At 34.8% G+C, this 14,247-nt stretch overlaps 1 protein-coding gene across 2 annotated transcripts in view; it reads right to left on the bottom strand.

The window, feature by feature from the left end:
- TMEFF2 (transmembrane protein with EGF like and two follistatin like domains 2) overlaps positions 1–14,247 on the bottom strand; it is a 250,068-nt gene that overhangs the window by 115,308 nt on the left and 120,513 nt on the right. For both annotated transcript variants that reach the window (XM_073806979.1, XM_019931472.3), the window contains one exon: positions 4,365–4,461. In XM_073806979.1, coding sequence (XP_073663080.1) covers positions 4,365–4,461 — 97 coding nt within the window. The remainder of the gene's footprint in view (positions 1–4,364; positions 4,462–14,247) is intronic.

Raw genomic sequence — 14,247 nt, 5'->3', positions numbered from 1 at the left:
TAAGGGAATATAAAGCTGTTTCTAAAACCAAGCAAGTATCAGAAATATTTGTTGAAATCATAAGTTAGTATTCCCAGTACTATCAGATGGGGCTTTATTACTTTGCTATGAGTCAAATTTATTATGTTTGACTTAGAAGCCCTTCTTTTTCTTTATAAATTATACTTGGCAGGAGGTATCTGAGAGTCTCTTTGATGTATAAATATATTAGTTTTGACCTTTTTTCAGTCTAGATATAAAGAGAAACTGTCTTTTAAGCCCTTCTTTTCTTTGCCTTTTAACCCTTTCCCCATAAATAGGCATGCATATCCCTTTGCACTGGTGTTCCAATTATTTTCGAGGTCCATCCTAAATAAAGAGATGCCTTGATATGAGAGTGGATATATCTGTGGTGTGGACCACTCACCATGTGGACTTTTAACCCTCTTTTGAAAGCATGATCCTTTCCTACATATAGGTAGATATCTATAACTGAAGAATCTTTTGTAGCAATGGTCTTTCTTTCCTTTTGAGAAAATCTGACCAGTTTCTTATTTCTACAGCCTTGATGTTCTCCATAAGAAGAAGAAAAAGGCAAGAGAAAAACCTTGAAAGGAAATCATAGCACATAAGGGAGGAGCTTGTATAAGCTTTATAAGCTTGTATAAGCTTTATAAGCTTATAAACCATCTGTTTTTCTCAAAGGCATTAAATTTTACGTTATTAGTATCATGGTTTATCAATGTCATCCTCTATTATTTTTTCTCCTTTTCCTCTACTCTCCTTACCCTTCCCCCATTTATTGTTTTTTCTTTCCCGTGTCCAATGTACCTTGCTTCTTGACTCAAAAACTCATCTAACTATGGAAACAAGATCAGCTGATTGTGTACTGGCTTTTTAATTCTAACAGAGGTTTACCTTCATCTAGAAAATACCTGAACATCTTTGAATAGCTAGATTTACCCCTTGTGGTAAAATGTAAAGTATTAATTTCTTAGGCTAGGGTTAAAGAAAAATCAGGAATCAGTCTTTTACATTTGTTTCAATATTGCAGTTATAATAGTAACATTATTTCTCAGTACTACTTATCCACATCTTGTTATTATTTGATAATGTATGGTTGAGGAACTTGTATGCATAAAATTGTAGTTTAGTTAATGTCAAGGGAAAAAAATAAAACTAAACACTGACTTATGCTCTTTGTTCCCACATAGCAAATGCAGTATTTTATGTTTGTGAGAGGACCTGGCCATGGTTTCATCTGGAATCAATAGCACATCAAGCTCCCCTGATTCAGTTGACTAGTACTAGAGTCAGATCCCTCCCCTATTGCTTCTTATCTTACTTTATAGCCTCTTTCATTCCATGACTATTTAATTTCATTTATTGCTTTATTCTTGTGTCCTTCAGCTGTTTCCAGTCTGCCCTTCATGGCCATAACTAAATACAGTATGTAAACATGCAAAGGTATTTATGTAAATGAAAATCAATATGCTTATCATTTCAGCACCATTCCTTCTTGCTTACATTGGACATTTTAAGTACATTTTATTTGAACGCTAACAACTTTTCATTCTTGCCTGGGAAGTATAATGATCTTCTTGGCTCCCTGCCCCCTGCATCCCTCTAATCTTCACAGCTATGGCCACTTAGCCTCATCTGGAGGCTCAGCCTTATTCTGCATTTTGGAACTAATCTTGTCTCTAGGCTGGGGGCATACAAGATGTCCTAGCCAAAAGCTAACGGATTCAGCAACCAATCATCCTTGCTGCTGGCTTCATTCTGACCTTGTAATTTATTTCTGAGATCTAGGGGCTTGTCCCAGCCTTCTGTAGCCAAGGCTTGGCTTTGTACACCAGTTCTGGTAGGTGGGTATCTATCCAGTATCTGCCCCTGATTAGCTTTCCAATTCCTTGACGACTGAGGTTCTGCCTTATCCTTCTCCTTGCTCCCTTTGTAACCGAATTTCTTTTCCTAACTCCAGTACCCATGGCTGTTGAACCTTTCTGATGCCACTTACCTTGCCCAAGTCTCCTTATCCTGTATACTGTATATATATATCCTGTATATATATCCTTATCCTGAATATAATTCTATATATTCAGATCCAGAGATCTGAACTTTTGCTAGAATACCAGGAGTGACACTGCTTGCCCGAACATTTTCCCATTGCCTGCTGCAAGCTTCTCTCGTCACCAGCTCTAACCCTGCAGGTCTTCAGTCACTGGATCTAAGCTGCCTGCAATCTGGCCATCTCATTTTTCCAGACATGACAGGAAAGAAATACTTTAATTGCATCTTTGGTTGAATTGTTATGCTAACATCCTCTAGTTACTTTCACCTCATATCTTCATCTTGGCCCTGCCACTTAAACATTTTAAAACTCAGTTTCCTCCTTGTGAAGTGATCATAATAGAATCTACTCTAGGGTATTTTGAAGATAACTGAGGAAAAAAAAAGAATGCATACAAATAGACTAAGCTCATAGTAAGAAATTAGTCATTTTTATCTGCTATTATTGTCTCATTCCTTAAATCTTTGCAGTTGTAAAGTGAAACCATGTCACTTAAAGGTGATCATTAAAGAGTGGGGAATGGAAAATTCTTAAGAAAAAATTAGGGACCCATGTGAATTTTTAAAAAGTAAAATAGCTGACAGCAAGAAAATTTACAGCATTAAAAATAAAGTTGAGCTACAGATGTAGTCATCAGCAAACATTAAAACAAGATATTTTAAGGATACATTTCTTATCAATGTGTCTTAATATATAATGACTATGACTATACAGAGCCTTAAAGCATTTAGGGAGGAGAAAGATTCTCTGAGTCAGTCATTTATCTTAGAGCAGTATTTATACAACCATCTGGGGGAGTTTTAGACAAGTAAAATTTTAAGCCCCACTTCTCTGAAATTCTGATTCATTAATTTTGACATGGAACTAAAGGATCGATGTGTTTTAAAAATTCCCAGCCAGGTTTGGGAACCATAAAGTTCATCAGCCATTAAGATGTCCAGGAGGTTCCTAAGAAAACATATGTCTGTTTACCTCAAGATGGTCAAACCAGTGCATACACTCCCTGACTTGACTCCTAGCTGACCATTGGTTAGAAATGTTAAACAGGTATGGAAATCCTACTGATACCTGCTTTTATTAATGGGTGGCTAGTTCATGTGGCTAGTCAATAGCAGTGTTTATTGTAAGTACCTAGTTAATTTACCCTAAGAATCTCAGTTGGAATCCTCAATTTAATCTACATTCAAAAATATTCTAAAATGTTTTAAGTGCAGACTGTTTCATTCTTGCCAAAATTATCTTGCCTTAATTTTTTCTTTCTGTTTCTTAGATGAATTGCCCCCTCCACCCACAAAAGTCTGATGAAAATGATTGTGTTTTTCCTTCAACTTTACTGAGATATAATTGGCATATAACATTGCATAAGTTTAAGGTGTACAACGTGTTTGATACACTTATATATTGCAATGTGGTCACCACCATAGTGTTAGCTAACACCTCCATCACCTCACGTAATTACCAATATTTTGTGTGTGTGGTGAGAACATTTAAGATTTACTCCCTTACCCACTTTGATCAAAATGATTGTTAACTGCTCTAGGCAAACACAGTCTGCATATTGAAAAAAAAAAGAAAGGACACCTGGTTGTTTTTCTGAAGTTATGTGTGTAAAAGAAAAAGAGATAGAAAGAAAGAGAGTCTGCCTCTTTCCACTGTCATGCCATACAAAGACCTTTGGGTTGCTCACTTTACGTATGAGATCAGGGTAGGATCAATACACGTGGCCGCCCTAGAAGACTAACATTTTGGGACCCATTCAAAATAATGAATATTATACATAATCTGTTCAGCATATCTTTACAGGAGAAGCTGAGTATTGCTTGGGTGAAGGGAGAAGTTGATCCTACGGGGTGGCTCAAAGATTATTCCTTGCCCTACCATCTCCCTAATTCAGCTGTGAGAGTGCCTATGCATACCCTTTAAGTAAAATCTGTGCAGTTGCCCAGATCCACCATTTTAGGAGCAGATTAGCAACTATCCATTGTTTCTTGACCATGCTTTTTGAGAGATGTTCTGATACGTACAATTTTTCTCTCCATCTCTTAACATGACAGTATTTGGGGGTCTCGGTGATATCTTATTGTACCTTATCAAGTAATGCCTTGGGCAGCTGCTTGGCTGACCCAACTTTTAGTTCAGCTTCAGAAAGTCCTTTCTGTTATTGTAGCCCTCATTTTTTACCCCCGTGAGAACTGGATTAAAAAAAAAAAACTGCTGAAAATGTCTTCTTTTAGGAAATAATTGATAAAGTAAAAAGAAATTAATTATTGCCATTATTTTCTTTAAAAGAATAAAATAAATAGCACATTACCAGACATCCTCAGCGTCTTCATCACATTCTGCACCAAACTGGCAAATATCACAGGTGGATGTCTCCTTTTGACTGGTTTCTCCTGAGCCTTCATGGACTATAGGACAGAAGAAAGGGAACAAAAAGAATTCAGATAAGTGTGCACAATACCAACAACTTCAAGACTATTCTGTATGAAACCTGCTACTTTTCCAATGGAGCTATTGGAGCTCCATTAAGATCGTCATATTCGGCTCCCTTCTTCCCTAAATTTGAAGAAAATTAACAATAATATGCTAGCCATTGGTATGTGGTGAATAATTCTTTTTACAAGAAAAATAAACGAGAATACTGGATTTATCAAAATTGTTTGGCTAATAGACCATATGAAAGTTACTTAATTAAAAGGGATTTAGATTGTTACTTGCCTAGAGGAAAAACCTAGTGTCTATAAAAAAATACTTGACATTTTCTCATTCTTAAATTATAGATATTTTTTCATTCAAAGGCTTTTATACATAATTTAAAAATTTAGATGGGCAGCCTTGACTTTTTAGATACGTCTTTCCCCTGCCTCAAGGTGCTCAGTACTTATACGGAAAAATATATTAATTATGTTTTCAGAAAACATCTTTTAATTGGTTTTTACAGTAATTTCTTGAATTGTACATAAATGTTGCACAGAGCTCATCATAGTGATTTCTTCTATGAGGGCTATGAACATATATTTCATTTAAAAAATATATACTGTCGCTGATGATGATTATTGATATTGGTCTTTTTTATACACATAAATTACAAGTGTAAAAATATACTATATACAACCTAATTATAAAATTAAGCTTTCAAATCAGGAAAGAATAGTGTAAGTCAAGAAAAAAATTTTAGTATTTGAGTTCAAGAAATAAAAATCTGAGCAACATTTTGAGATGATGGATTACTGTTTACCCAATTAAAAAAATATGTAGTTGAAAGCAAAAATAGTTTTGCTTATAGATGAAAAATTGCAACAACCTAAGTACTGCATAGATAACCTTATTCCATGGACATCTTATATACTAAAAACATGTGTTTAAATCAAGAGATCCTTAAAACGTGCACTCTGCAAAAGGTTATACATTTTCAGTAGAAAAAGAACAGAGGCAATTAAGTATGGCATTGGCTCCTAGCATTATGAAGCCTAATAAGATAACGTTTTTAACAAAACATCATTGATTAACATGCACCCTAAACCTAAGAAATTTAACCTTACTTATTTTATTTTAATATGATATTTTTCATAATTTGTTCTTTGTCTATTAACATGAGAATTATTAATATTTACAAAAGCAAAGGTCTTTATTCCTTGATTTTCCAACTTACTGCTGTGCAAATGAGTGATCTGATTTACCAGAGAAAACAAAAAGAACAAGAAGACATCTCTAAGAGAGTTCTCTATTTTATAGTTTTTCCAGGAAAGACAGAGAGATTTATTTTTTCCAAAGCAACATTTTTTCCCCTGTACTTGATTTGCCCTGCACTTTTAAAAAGTTATGAATTAAACAGATCAACTTCAATTGCAAAAGTATTGATGGTATAGTTTTAAAATTGGAAGTCTAAAACAATGGTGTTCCTCCCCAGAAAGAAGAAGGAATTTTAGACTCTGCTAAAATAGACAGCACTTCTTATCCACTCTATTATTTTAATACAGGCAAGACCATTAGAGTGGACTATGGGATAAGAAGGAAGCTGGGGACCTAACCTCAGGGGGTACTGAACAGCTGAGGTCCATCTCTTTATCACTTTCTTACTATTAATGCAACACAGAAGCTGTTAATGGGAGAGAGAGCCTTTTAGTGTTAGCAAGATTAGCAGCTTCTAGACTAAAGCTTCCCATCACTCAGGAAACACACTAACACAACGGGAAGGTCCTTAATGAACAGTTATAGCCATTTATGGGCGGCCCTATCTTCTTTCGCAGCAGGGATCCTTGGTTAGGGATCTACTGGAAGTAATCCAGGGGATGAATCGTGCTACCTCAGCAAAACTAACAATAATAATTCTACTGGAAGTCACATTACATTTCTATAAAAGGGCAGTTATTGGTAGACTCGAGATGTTTGGAAATTCTCCCACATGGAGAAGTAAACCCAGAAGTAGCAGTAGCAAAACCTCTATCAATAAACGTTCTGGGAATAAAATGTGAAGCAATCACAGTGAAGAATAAAGTAAAATCTTCCCATATTTCCTGAAGCACAGATTTGCACCTTTGTAATAAACAAACAGATCAGTACACTGCTTCATTTAACACTATAGACCAAGATTCTTAAATAGGAGTGGGCTCAGAAGCTCTGGTAGATTTGGTTTGTTCATTTATGTATTGTTTTTTAGATAAATGCCCTGAGATATCCTAGGAGGTACTGAATTTGTAGGCTCGAGGCTTGGATATGTATACTTTAAAAAACACATCCCTAAGAATATCTGCCCTAAACAATACTGAAAAGACTTCCTCTGGCCCAAACGTCTTCCTCATGCAATGAATGTCTAGCACAGGACTTCTGTCACCTTAAAGTGCACAGGAAGCACCTGGAGGTTTTGTTAAGATGAAGATTCCGATTCAGTTAAGTGTGAGGTGTAACTGATGCTGCTGGTCCACAGACCACATTTTGACTAGCAAGGTTAGCACTGCATTTTTCCCATCACAATTCACAATTTATTAGTGGGTAGTGCAATGGAGTCAGTGGGTCACTATCAGCATTTTTGTAAACATTTTTGTGTACATGAAGCAGAATATACTGGAATAGAAAACACAGAGTGCATCTTATTTAGCAAGCATAGGTTTTATTTTATAACACTGTTTTAGTTATACATATGTACATCCATCCAGCACTGCAATGTAAATTTCATTTCTTACTAAAGGTCACAGTCACAAAAGCTTGAACACTATTGATTTAGCACATGCTAGATCCTCAGAAAGTATGTGTTGAACAGGAGTGTTCCTTTTTCCTGTTCTTTTTACAGGATCAGAAACAGGAAGGATCGGTGCTTATTTGCATTCATCCGCTGATTATGCAGGAATGAAATTCATTTATCCTAAAGTATTATTTTAACCATGCACTTGCATTTTAAGCCTTTTATTTTGAGTTGTAAAGTAAAAAAGAATTATTTCCCTCTATTCTAAAACAACAGGTTTCAGCGTGTGACTGAGGGAAATTTGAGGAGCAAGGGAGGCAGAGCTCCTGAAAGCATATTATACCTAATATGCTACCCTGCAGTTAAAACTGATTTAATTAATTCCTTTAAGAAGATTCTGGATTGGAGCATTATAAGAGATGATCAAATTGCCTCTCTCTCAAACTCTCCCTGCCCTCGTGGTTTCATCCGGAAAATTGTTACCAAAATTCCCTTATCATGACCTTGTTCTGGCCCAAATCAGTGGGTGTGCCCACCCACTGGGCCCAGTTCTCTTCCTAACTCACTATAATGCCTCCTGGGCCTCTTATAATATTCCTAACCTATGTTATACTATTTCTGAAAACATGATGAAATAATATAATGTTCAAACACACAGTTATTCAATGTCATTTATTTGGTTCAAAATTTCACTAAAATTTACATTCAGTGAAATGCTCATATCGTTCAGTCAATTTTGAGGAACGCATGCCAAGACAAAGAACAACTCCATCATTCCAGAAAGTTTGCTTCTGCCTTTCTCAGCCGTTTCCCTACCACTACTATGTCTCTACATATAGGCTGGTCAGTAATCCGATCTGTCACCACAGATGGACTATTTTAGAATATTACATCAATGGAATCATACAATATGTAATTATTGTGTTCAACTCCTTCCACTTAGCATCATAGTTTTTAAGATGAATTCAGGTAGTTGCCTGTGTCAGTAGTTTATTTCTTTTTATTGCTTGGTATTCAATTGAGTGAATATACCACAGCTTATTTTTCCATTATCTTGTTGAAGTACATCTTGTTTCCAGTTACTGTCTGGAAACAATAACTGAATATTTATGAATAAAGCTGTTGTAAATAGCCTTGTAAAAGACTTTTTGGGCACACAAGTTATTTCTCTTCGACAAATACCTCACAGTCGGATTATGGTATTCAGATAGCCACACCAGCTTTCTTTTGCTTATTGTTTCTGTCTTTCTTACTTTCAACCTGCTTCTTAACTTATGTCTAAAGTGTGTTTCTTGTAAACAATATATAGTGGAATGTCACTTCTTTATCTAGTCTGAATCTGTCTGCATTTAATCAGGGTATTTAGTCCATTTACTTTAATGTAATTATTGATATGTTTGCTTTTTAAGTCTCCCAACTTGGTGTTTGATTCATTTTTTAAAAAAATTCGTGAGTTGCAGAAAATTTTAATATATTTTAGGTACAAATTTTTGTCAGATACATGTATTGGGATATATTTTCTCAGTCTATTTTCTTGAACGTGTTTTTTTTTTTTTTTTTGTAGGTGTGCAGAAATTTTTATTTTGATGAAATCAATTTTTTTCTTTTATGATTTGTCATTTCTAAGAAGTCTTCTACTTGAAGCTTATGAAGATATTCTTCTATGCTTTATTCTATTCCCCATTTTTATTAATTTTAAAATTTTAATTTAAGTTTATGGTCTATCTAAAATTGGATTTTGTGCATAATGTGAAGTAGAGGTTGGGCTTCTTTGTTTTTACCACATGGACATGATTTCTCTCTCTTGACCTGTCAGTGTGGTGAGATATGTTGATTGATTTCCATATGTTAAGCCAACCTCACATTTTGGGGATAAGTCAAACTTGATCATGGTATATAACCCTTTTTATATATAGCTGGATTTCTTTTGCTAGTATTTTCATAAGTATTTTTGTGTCTATGGTTCACAAGATATGCTGGCTGTAATTTTCTTGTATTGTTCTTATTTTGTTTTATTATTATGGTTAAAATGGCCTCATGATATGAGTTGGGAAGTGTTCCTACTTCCTCTGTTTTATGAAAGAGTTTGTGGAGGATTGGTACTATTATTTCATTTCTTTATACAAGGCTATTTAAATTTTCTATTTTATTGCTTCCTACTCTTACTATTTCCTTTATGTTATATACTTAGAGTTTATTTTCTAGTTTCTTAAAATGGAAGAAGTGCTTGATTTTATACCTTTCTTATTTTCTAATATAGGTATTTAAATCTGTACATTTTCTCCTAAAGACTGCTTTAGCTGCATCCCACAAATATTAATATGTTGTGTTTTCATGTATTTTTGTGAAAATATATATTGTAATATCCTTCAGGATTTCTTCTTTGACACAAGGATTATTTAGTAGTGTATGTTTTTTTTTTTTCGGTATGCGGGCCTCTCACTGCTGTGGCCTCTCCCGTTGCAGAGCACAGGCTCTGGACGCGCAGGCTCAGCGGCCATGGCTCATGGGCCCAGCCGCTCCGTGGCATGTGGGATCTTCCCAGACCGGGGCACGAACCCGTGTCCCCTGCATCGTTAGGCGGACTCTCAACCACTGCGCCACCACGGAAGCCCTAGTAGTGTATTTTTTTAACCTCCAAATATTGAGGGTTTTCAAAAGTACACTATTTTTATTTATCTTTAATGTAAATATCCAAAATTCATTGGGAATCATTTTAAATATACAAAAGAGTTGTGTGGCCTTAAGGACACAGAGAAATGCAGGCTTCCAAGAGCCACTCAAGGTCTTAACATTAAAAGGAAAGTAATAAATATATAGCATAAGGTTCCATTAAATTCAAAGGACTTTAGAGTTAGGTAGGAAGACTTTTATATCTTTTTACTCCACCCCCCACCAGAGCAAAATTCAATCAAATGATCAACCTGGATGAGAGTTGAAATAAAAAATAGATTGTGTGAGCTGCAAGAGTAAATTGTTTTGAAGTTCTGAAAAGTCTGAAGTATTGAAAAGAGCTCAGCCTGATTGTCCAGGCTTTGAAACAAATCTCTCTGGAGTTTGACAGCTCTATGTCTCCTGTTCAAGATGTTATAAAAAAATCCATCCATGGTGATCTATCCATCATGGTTAAAGTAAATATTCTATTTAATTTAAGTCCTTTGAAATTTATTAAAACTTGTGTTTTATGGGCCAGAATATGATCTATCTTCTTGACTATTCCATGTGCATCTTAGAAGTTGTAACCTCTTGTGGGGAGTGATTTTCTGTAAATATTAATAGCTTAAGTTGATGGTCCAAATCACCCATAACTGTACTGATTTTTTGTTTAATTGTTCTATCTATTACTGAGAAAGGTGTGCTAAAATCTCTACTGGTGACAGTAAAACCATTTCTAGTTCTCTTTTGTTTTGTTCTTTTGTTTCATCTTGTATTTGGGAGCTCTGATATTGGGTTTATAAACATTTAGTAGTCTTATGTCTTCTTTAATAAGTGACCATTTAGCATTATGAAATGCACCCCTTTACTCTCTGGTCACACTATTCATCTTGAAGTCTACTTTGTTCTGATATTCAGATAACCACACCAGCTTTCTTTTGCTTATTGTTTCTGTCTTTTTACTTTCAACCTGTTCATTAAGTTATGTTTAAAGAGTGTTCCTTGTAAACAATATATAGTTGGATTTTGCTTTTTTATCTAGTCTGAATATGTCTACATTTAATCAGGGTATTTAATCTATTTACTTTAATGTAATTATTGATATGTTTGTTTTTAAGTCTACCAACTTGGTGTCTAATTCATATTTAGCTAATCTTTTTGTTTTCCTCTGTTTCCTTTTCTGACATGTTTTTAGGAAAATCAAATATTCTATGGTATTTATTTTGTCTTATCTCTTCTAATAATTATTTTGTTATATTTTAGGGTTATTATTTTGATGGCTACTTTAAGGATTATAATATACAACTTCAAATTATCCTAATCTATTACTTCATGAACAATTTAAAAACTTTATTAAAATACTATATTTTTAATTACCATAGTCCACCCTTTGCATTCTTATTGTCATATATCATACTTCTACCTGTTCTATAAAACTCGTGTTCCTTTTGAAAATTAGTTTTACTTTAAACATACACCCTACTCTAATTTCAAAGGAAAAAAGCCAGAGATGTCAGTGCTAATGGAGACTCCTTCCTGTCATCATTAAATAATTATTTAGCTGCTGACCTGTATTTGCTCTAACTTTTCAAGACTTATGTATAGTCTCACATTCTCCATGGAAGACACTGTTGGCATATGACACTTATAGTAGATTGAATTATTTTCCCAATAAAAGGATTATACGTTCCTCTCCATAGCCATATGACTTGAAGTTCCATGATATCACTGATAGGCTTATGACTTGTTTTTGCCATTGAAATGTCAGTGGAAGTGAGAAGATATATAAAAGCCAACATGTAGATTTCTACTTTCTTGCTTGTTCCCTTTGCATAAAAGAACACATCCAGAATAGGAGCTGTTTCTTCAACCAGTCCCAGAATGAGAAGATATATAGAGCAGGGCCATAGTTGACCACAGCCATGGGAGCAAGAATTATGTCACTTACTGATGCTGTAAGCCTTTGAGGTTTTGAGGTCGTTTGTAACTATAGCTTTACCTAGTGAAAGATGGCTAATAACACATGAATTAATGTTATTAATGAATTCTAAGGAAATGTTTTCACATCATTTTCCACACTTCATATTTTGGTAGCATTACTATACAACCCTAGATCTGCTTTTAATTGTCTCCAGATCTCCCTTTGAATTTCTATTTCTTTTCTATATTAGCATATATTCTGCAATAGTTAAGCCATGTTTATTCTATTATATTTTCATTTTTTCCCAACATAGCACTATCTTTCCCAGTCTATTCACGGTTCCCATTTTATTCTCCATGTAGCTCTAGCACATCACTTTGACAGATACATAAGTTGTCCCATTTAAATTAGGCATAGTATACACATTAAACATAGTATATACAGCAAAGGAAGCCATAAACAAAACAAAAAAGCAACCTACAGAATGAGAGAAAATATTTGCAAAGAATGTAACTGACAAGGGTTTAATTTCCAAAATATACAACAAATTATACAGTTCAATATCAAAAAACACACAACCCAATCAAAAAATGGGCAGAAGACCTACATAGACATTTCTCCAAAGAAGACATACAGATGGACAACAGGCAAATGTAAAGATACTCAACATCACTGATTATTAGAGAAATGACAATAAAAACTACAATGAGGTTTCACTGCACACAGGTCAGAATGGTCATCATCAAAAAGTCTACAAATAAAAAATGCTGGAGAGGGTGTGGAGAAAATAGAAATAGACTCATAGACATAGAAAACAAACTAATGGTTATTAACGGGGGAGGTGGGGAGGGGTAAGCTAGAAATTTGGGACTAAGAGATACACACTACTATATATAAAGTAGATAAACAACAAGGACCTATTGTATAGCACAGGAAACTATATTCAATGTCTTGTAATAATGTATACTCGAAAAAAATCTGAAAAACAATATATATATGACAGAATCACTTTGCTGTACACCTGAAACATTGTAAATCATCTATACTTCAATTAAAAAACCCACAAAAAACACAGTATAAATATGCATAAATATAAGCCCAGGACCAGATGGCTTCACAGGCGAATTCTGTCAATCATTTAGAGAAGAGCTAACACCTTCTCAAACTTTTCCAAAATATAGCAGAGGGAGGAACACTCCCAAACTCATTCTACAAGGCTGCCATCACCATGATACCAAAACCAGACAAAGATGTCACAAAAAAAGAAAACTATAGGCCAATATCACTGATGAACATAGATGCAAAAATCCTCAACAAAATACTAGCAAATAGAATCCAACAGCACACTGAAAGGATCATACACCATGATCAGTGGGGTTTATCCCAGGAATGCAAAGATTCTTCAGTACATGCAAATCAATCAATGTGATGCACCATCTTAACAAATTGAAGGAGAAAAACCACATGATCATCTCAATGGATGCAGGAAAAGCTTTTGACAAAATCCAACACCCATTTATGATAAAAACTCTCCAGAAAGTAGGCATAGAGGGAACTTACCTCAACATAATAAAGGCCATATGTGACAAACCCACAGCCAACATCATTCTCAATGGTGAAAAACTGAGACCATTTCCACCAAGATCAGGAACAAGATAAGGTTGCCCACTCTCACCACTATTATTCAACATAGTTTTGGAAGTCCTAGCCACAGCAATCAGAGACGAAAAAGAAATAAAAGGAATCCAAATTGTAAAAGAAGAAGTAAAGCTGTCACTGTTTGCAGATGACATGATACTATACATAGAGAATCCTAAAGATGCTACCAGAAAACTACTAGAGCTAATCAATGAATTTGGTAAAGTAGCAGGATACAAAATTAATGCACAGAAATCCCTTGTATTCCTATACACTAATGATGAACAATATGAAAGAGAAATTAAGGAAACACTCCCATTTACCATTGCAACAAAAAGAATAAAATACTTAGGAATAAACCTACCTAAGGAGACAAAAGACCTGTATGCAGAAAACTGTAAGACACTGATGAAAGAAATTAAAGATGATACAAGCAGATGGAGAGATATACCATGTGCTTGCACTGGAAGAATCAACATTGTGAAAATGACTCTACTACCCAAAGCAATCTACAGATTCAGTGCAATCCCTATCAAACTACCAATGGCATTTTTCACAGAACTAGAACAAAAAATGTCACAATTTGTATGGAAACACAAAAGACCCCAAATAGCCAAAGCAATCTTGAGAAAGAAAAATGGAGTTTGAGGAATCAGGCTCCCTGACTTTGGGCTATACTACAAAGCTACAGTAATCAAGACAGTAGGGTACTGGCACAAAAACAGACATATAGGTCAATGGAACAGGAGAGAAAGCCCAGAGATAAACCCATGCACATATGGTCACCTTATCTTTGAT

Source organism: Tursiops truncatus, chromosome 7 (genome assembly GCF_011762595.2).
Source record: "Tursiops truncatus isolate mTurTru1 chromosome 7, mTurTru1.mat.Y, whole genome shotgun sequence".
In the NCBI taxonomy this organism is placed as follows: domain Eukaryota; kingdom Metazoa; phylum Chordata; class Mammalia; order Artiodactyla; family Delphinidae; genus Tursiops; species Tursiops truncatus.
Note: the sequence above shows the minus strand (reverse complement) of the source record. Positions and strands in the feature narration are given on the sequence as shown.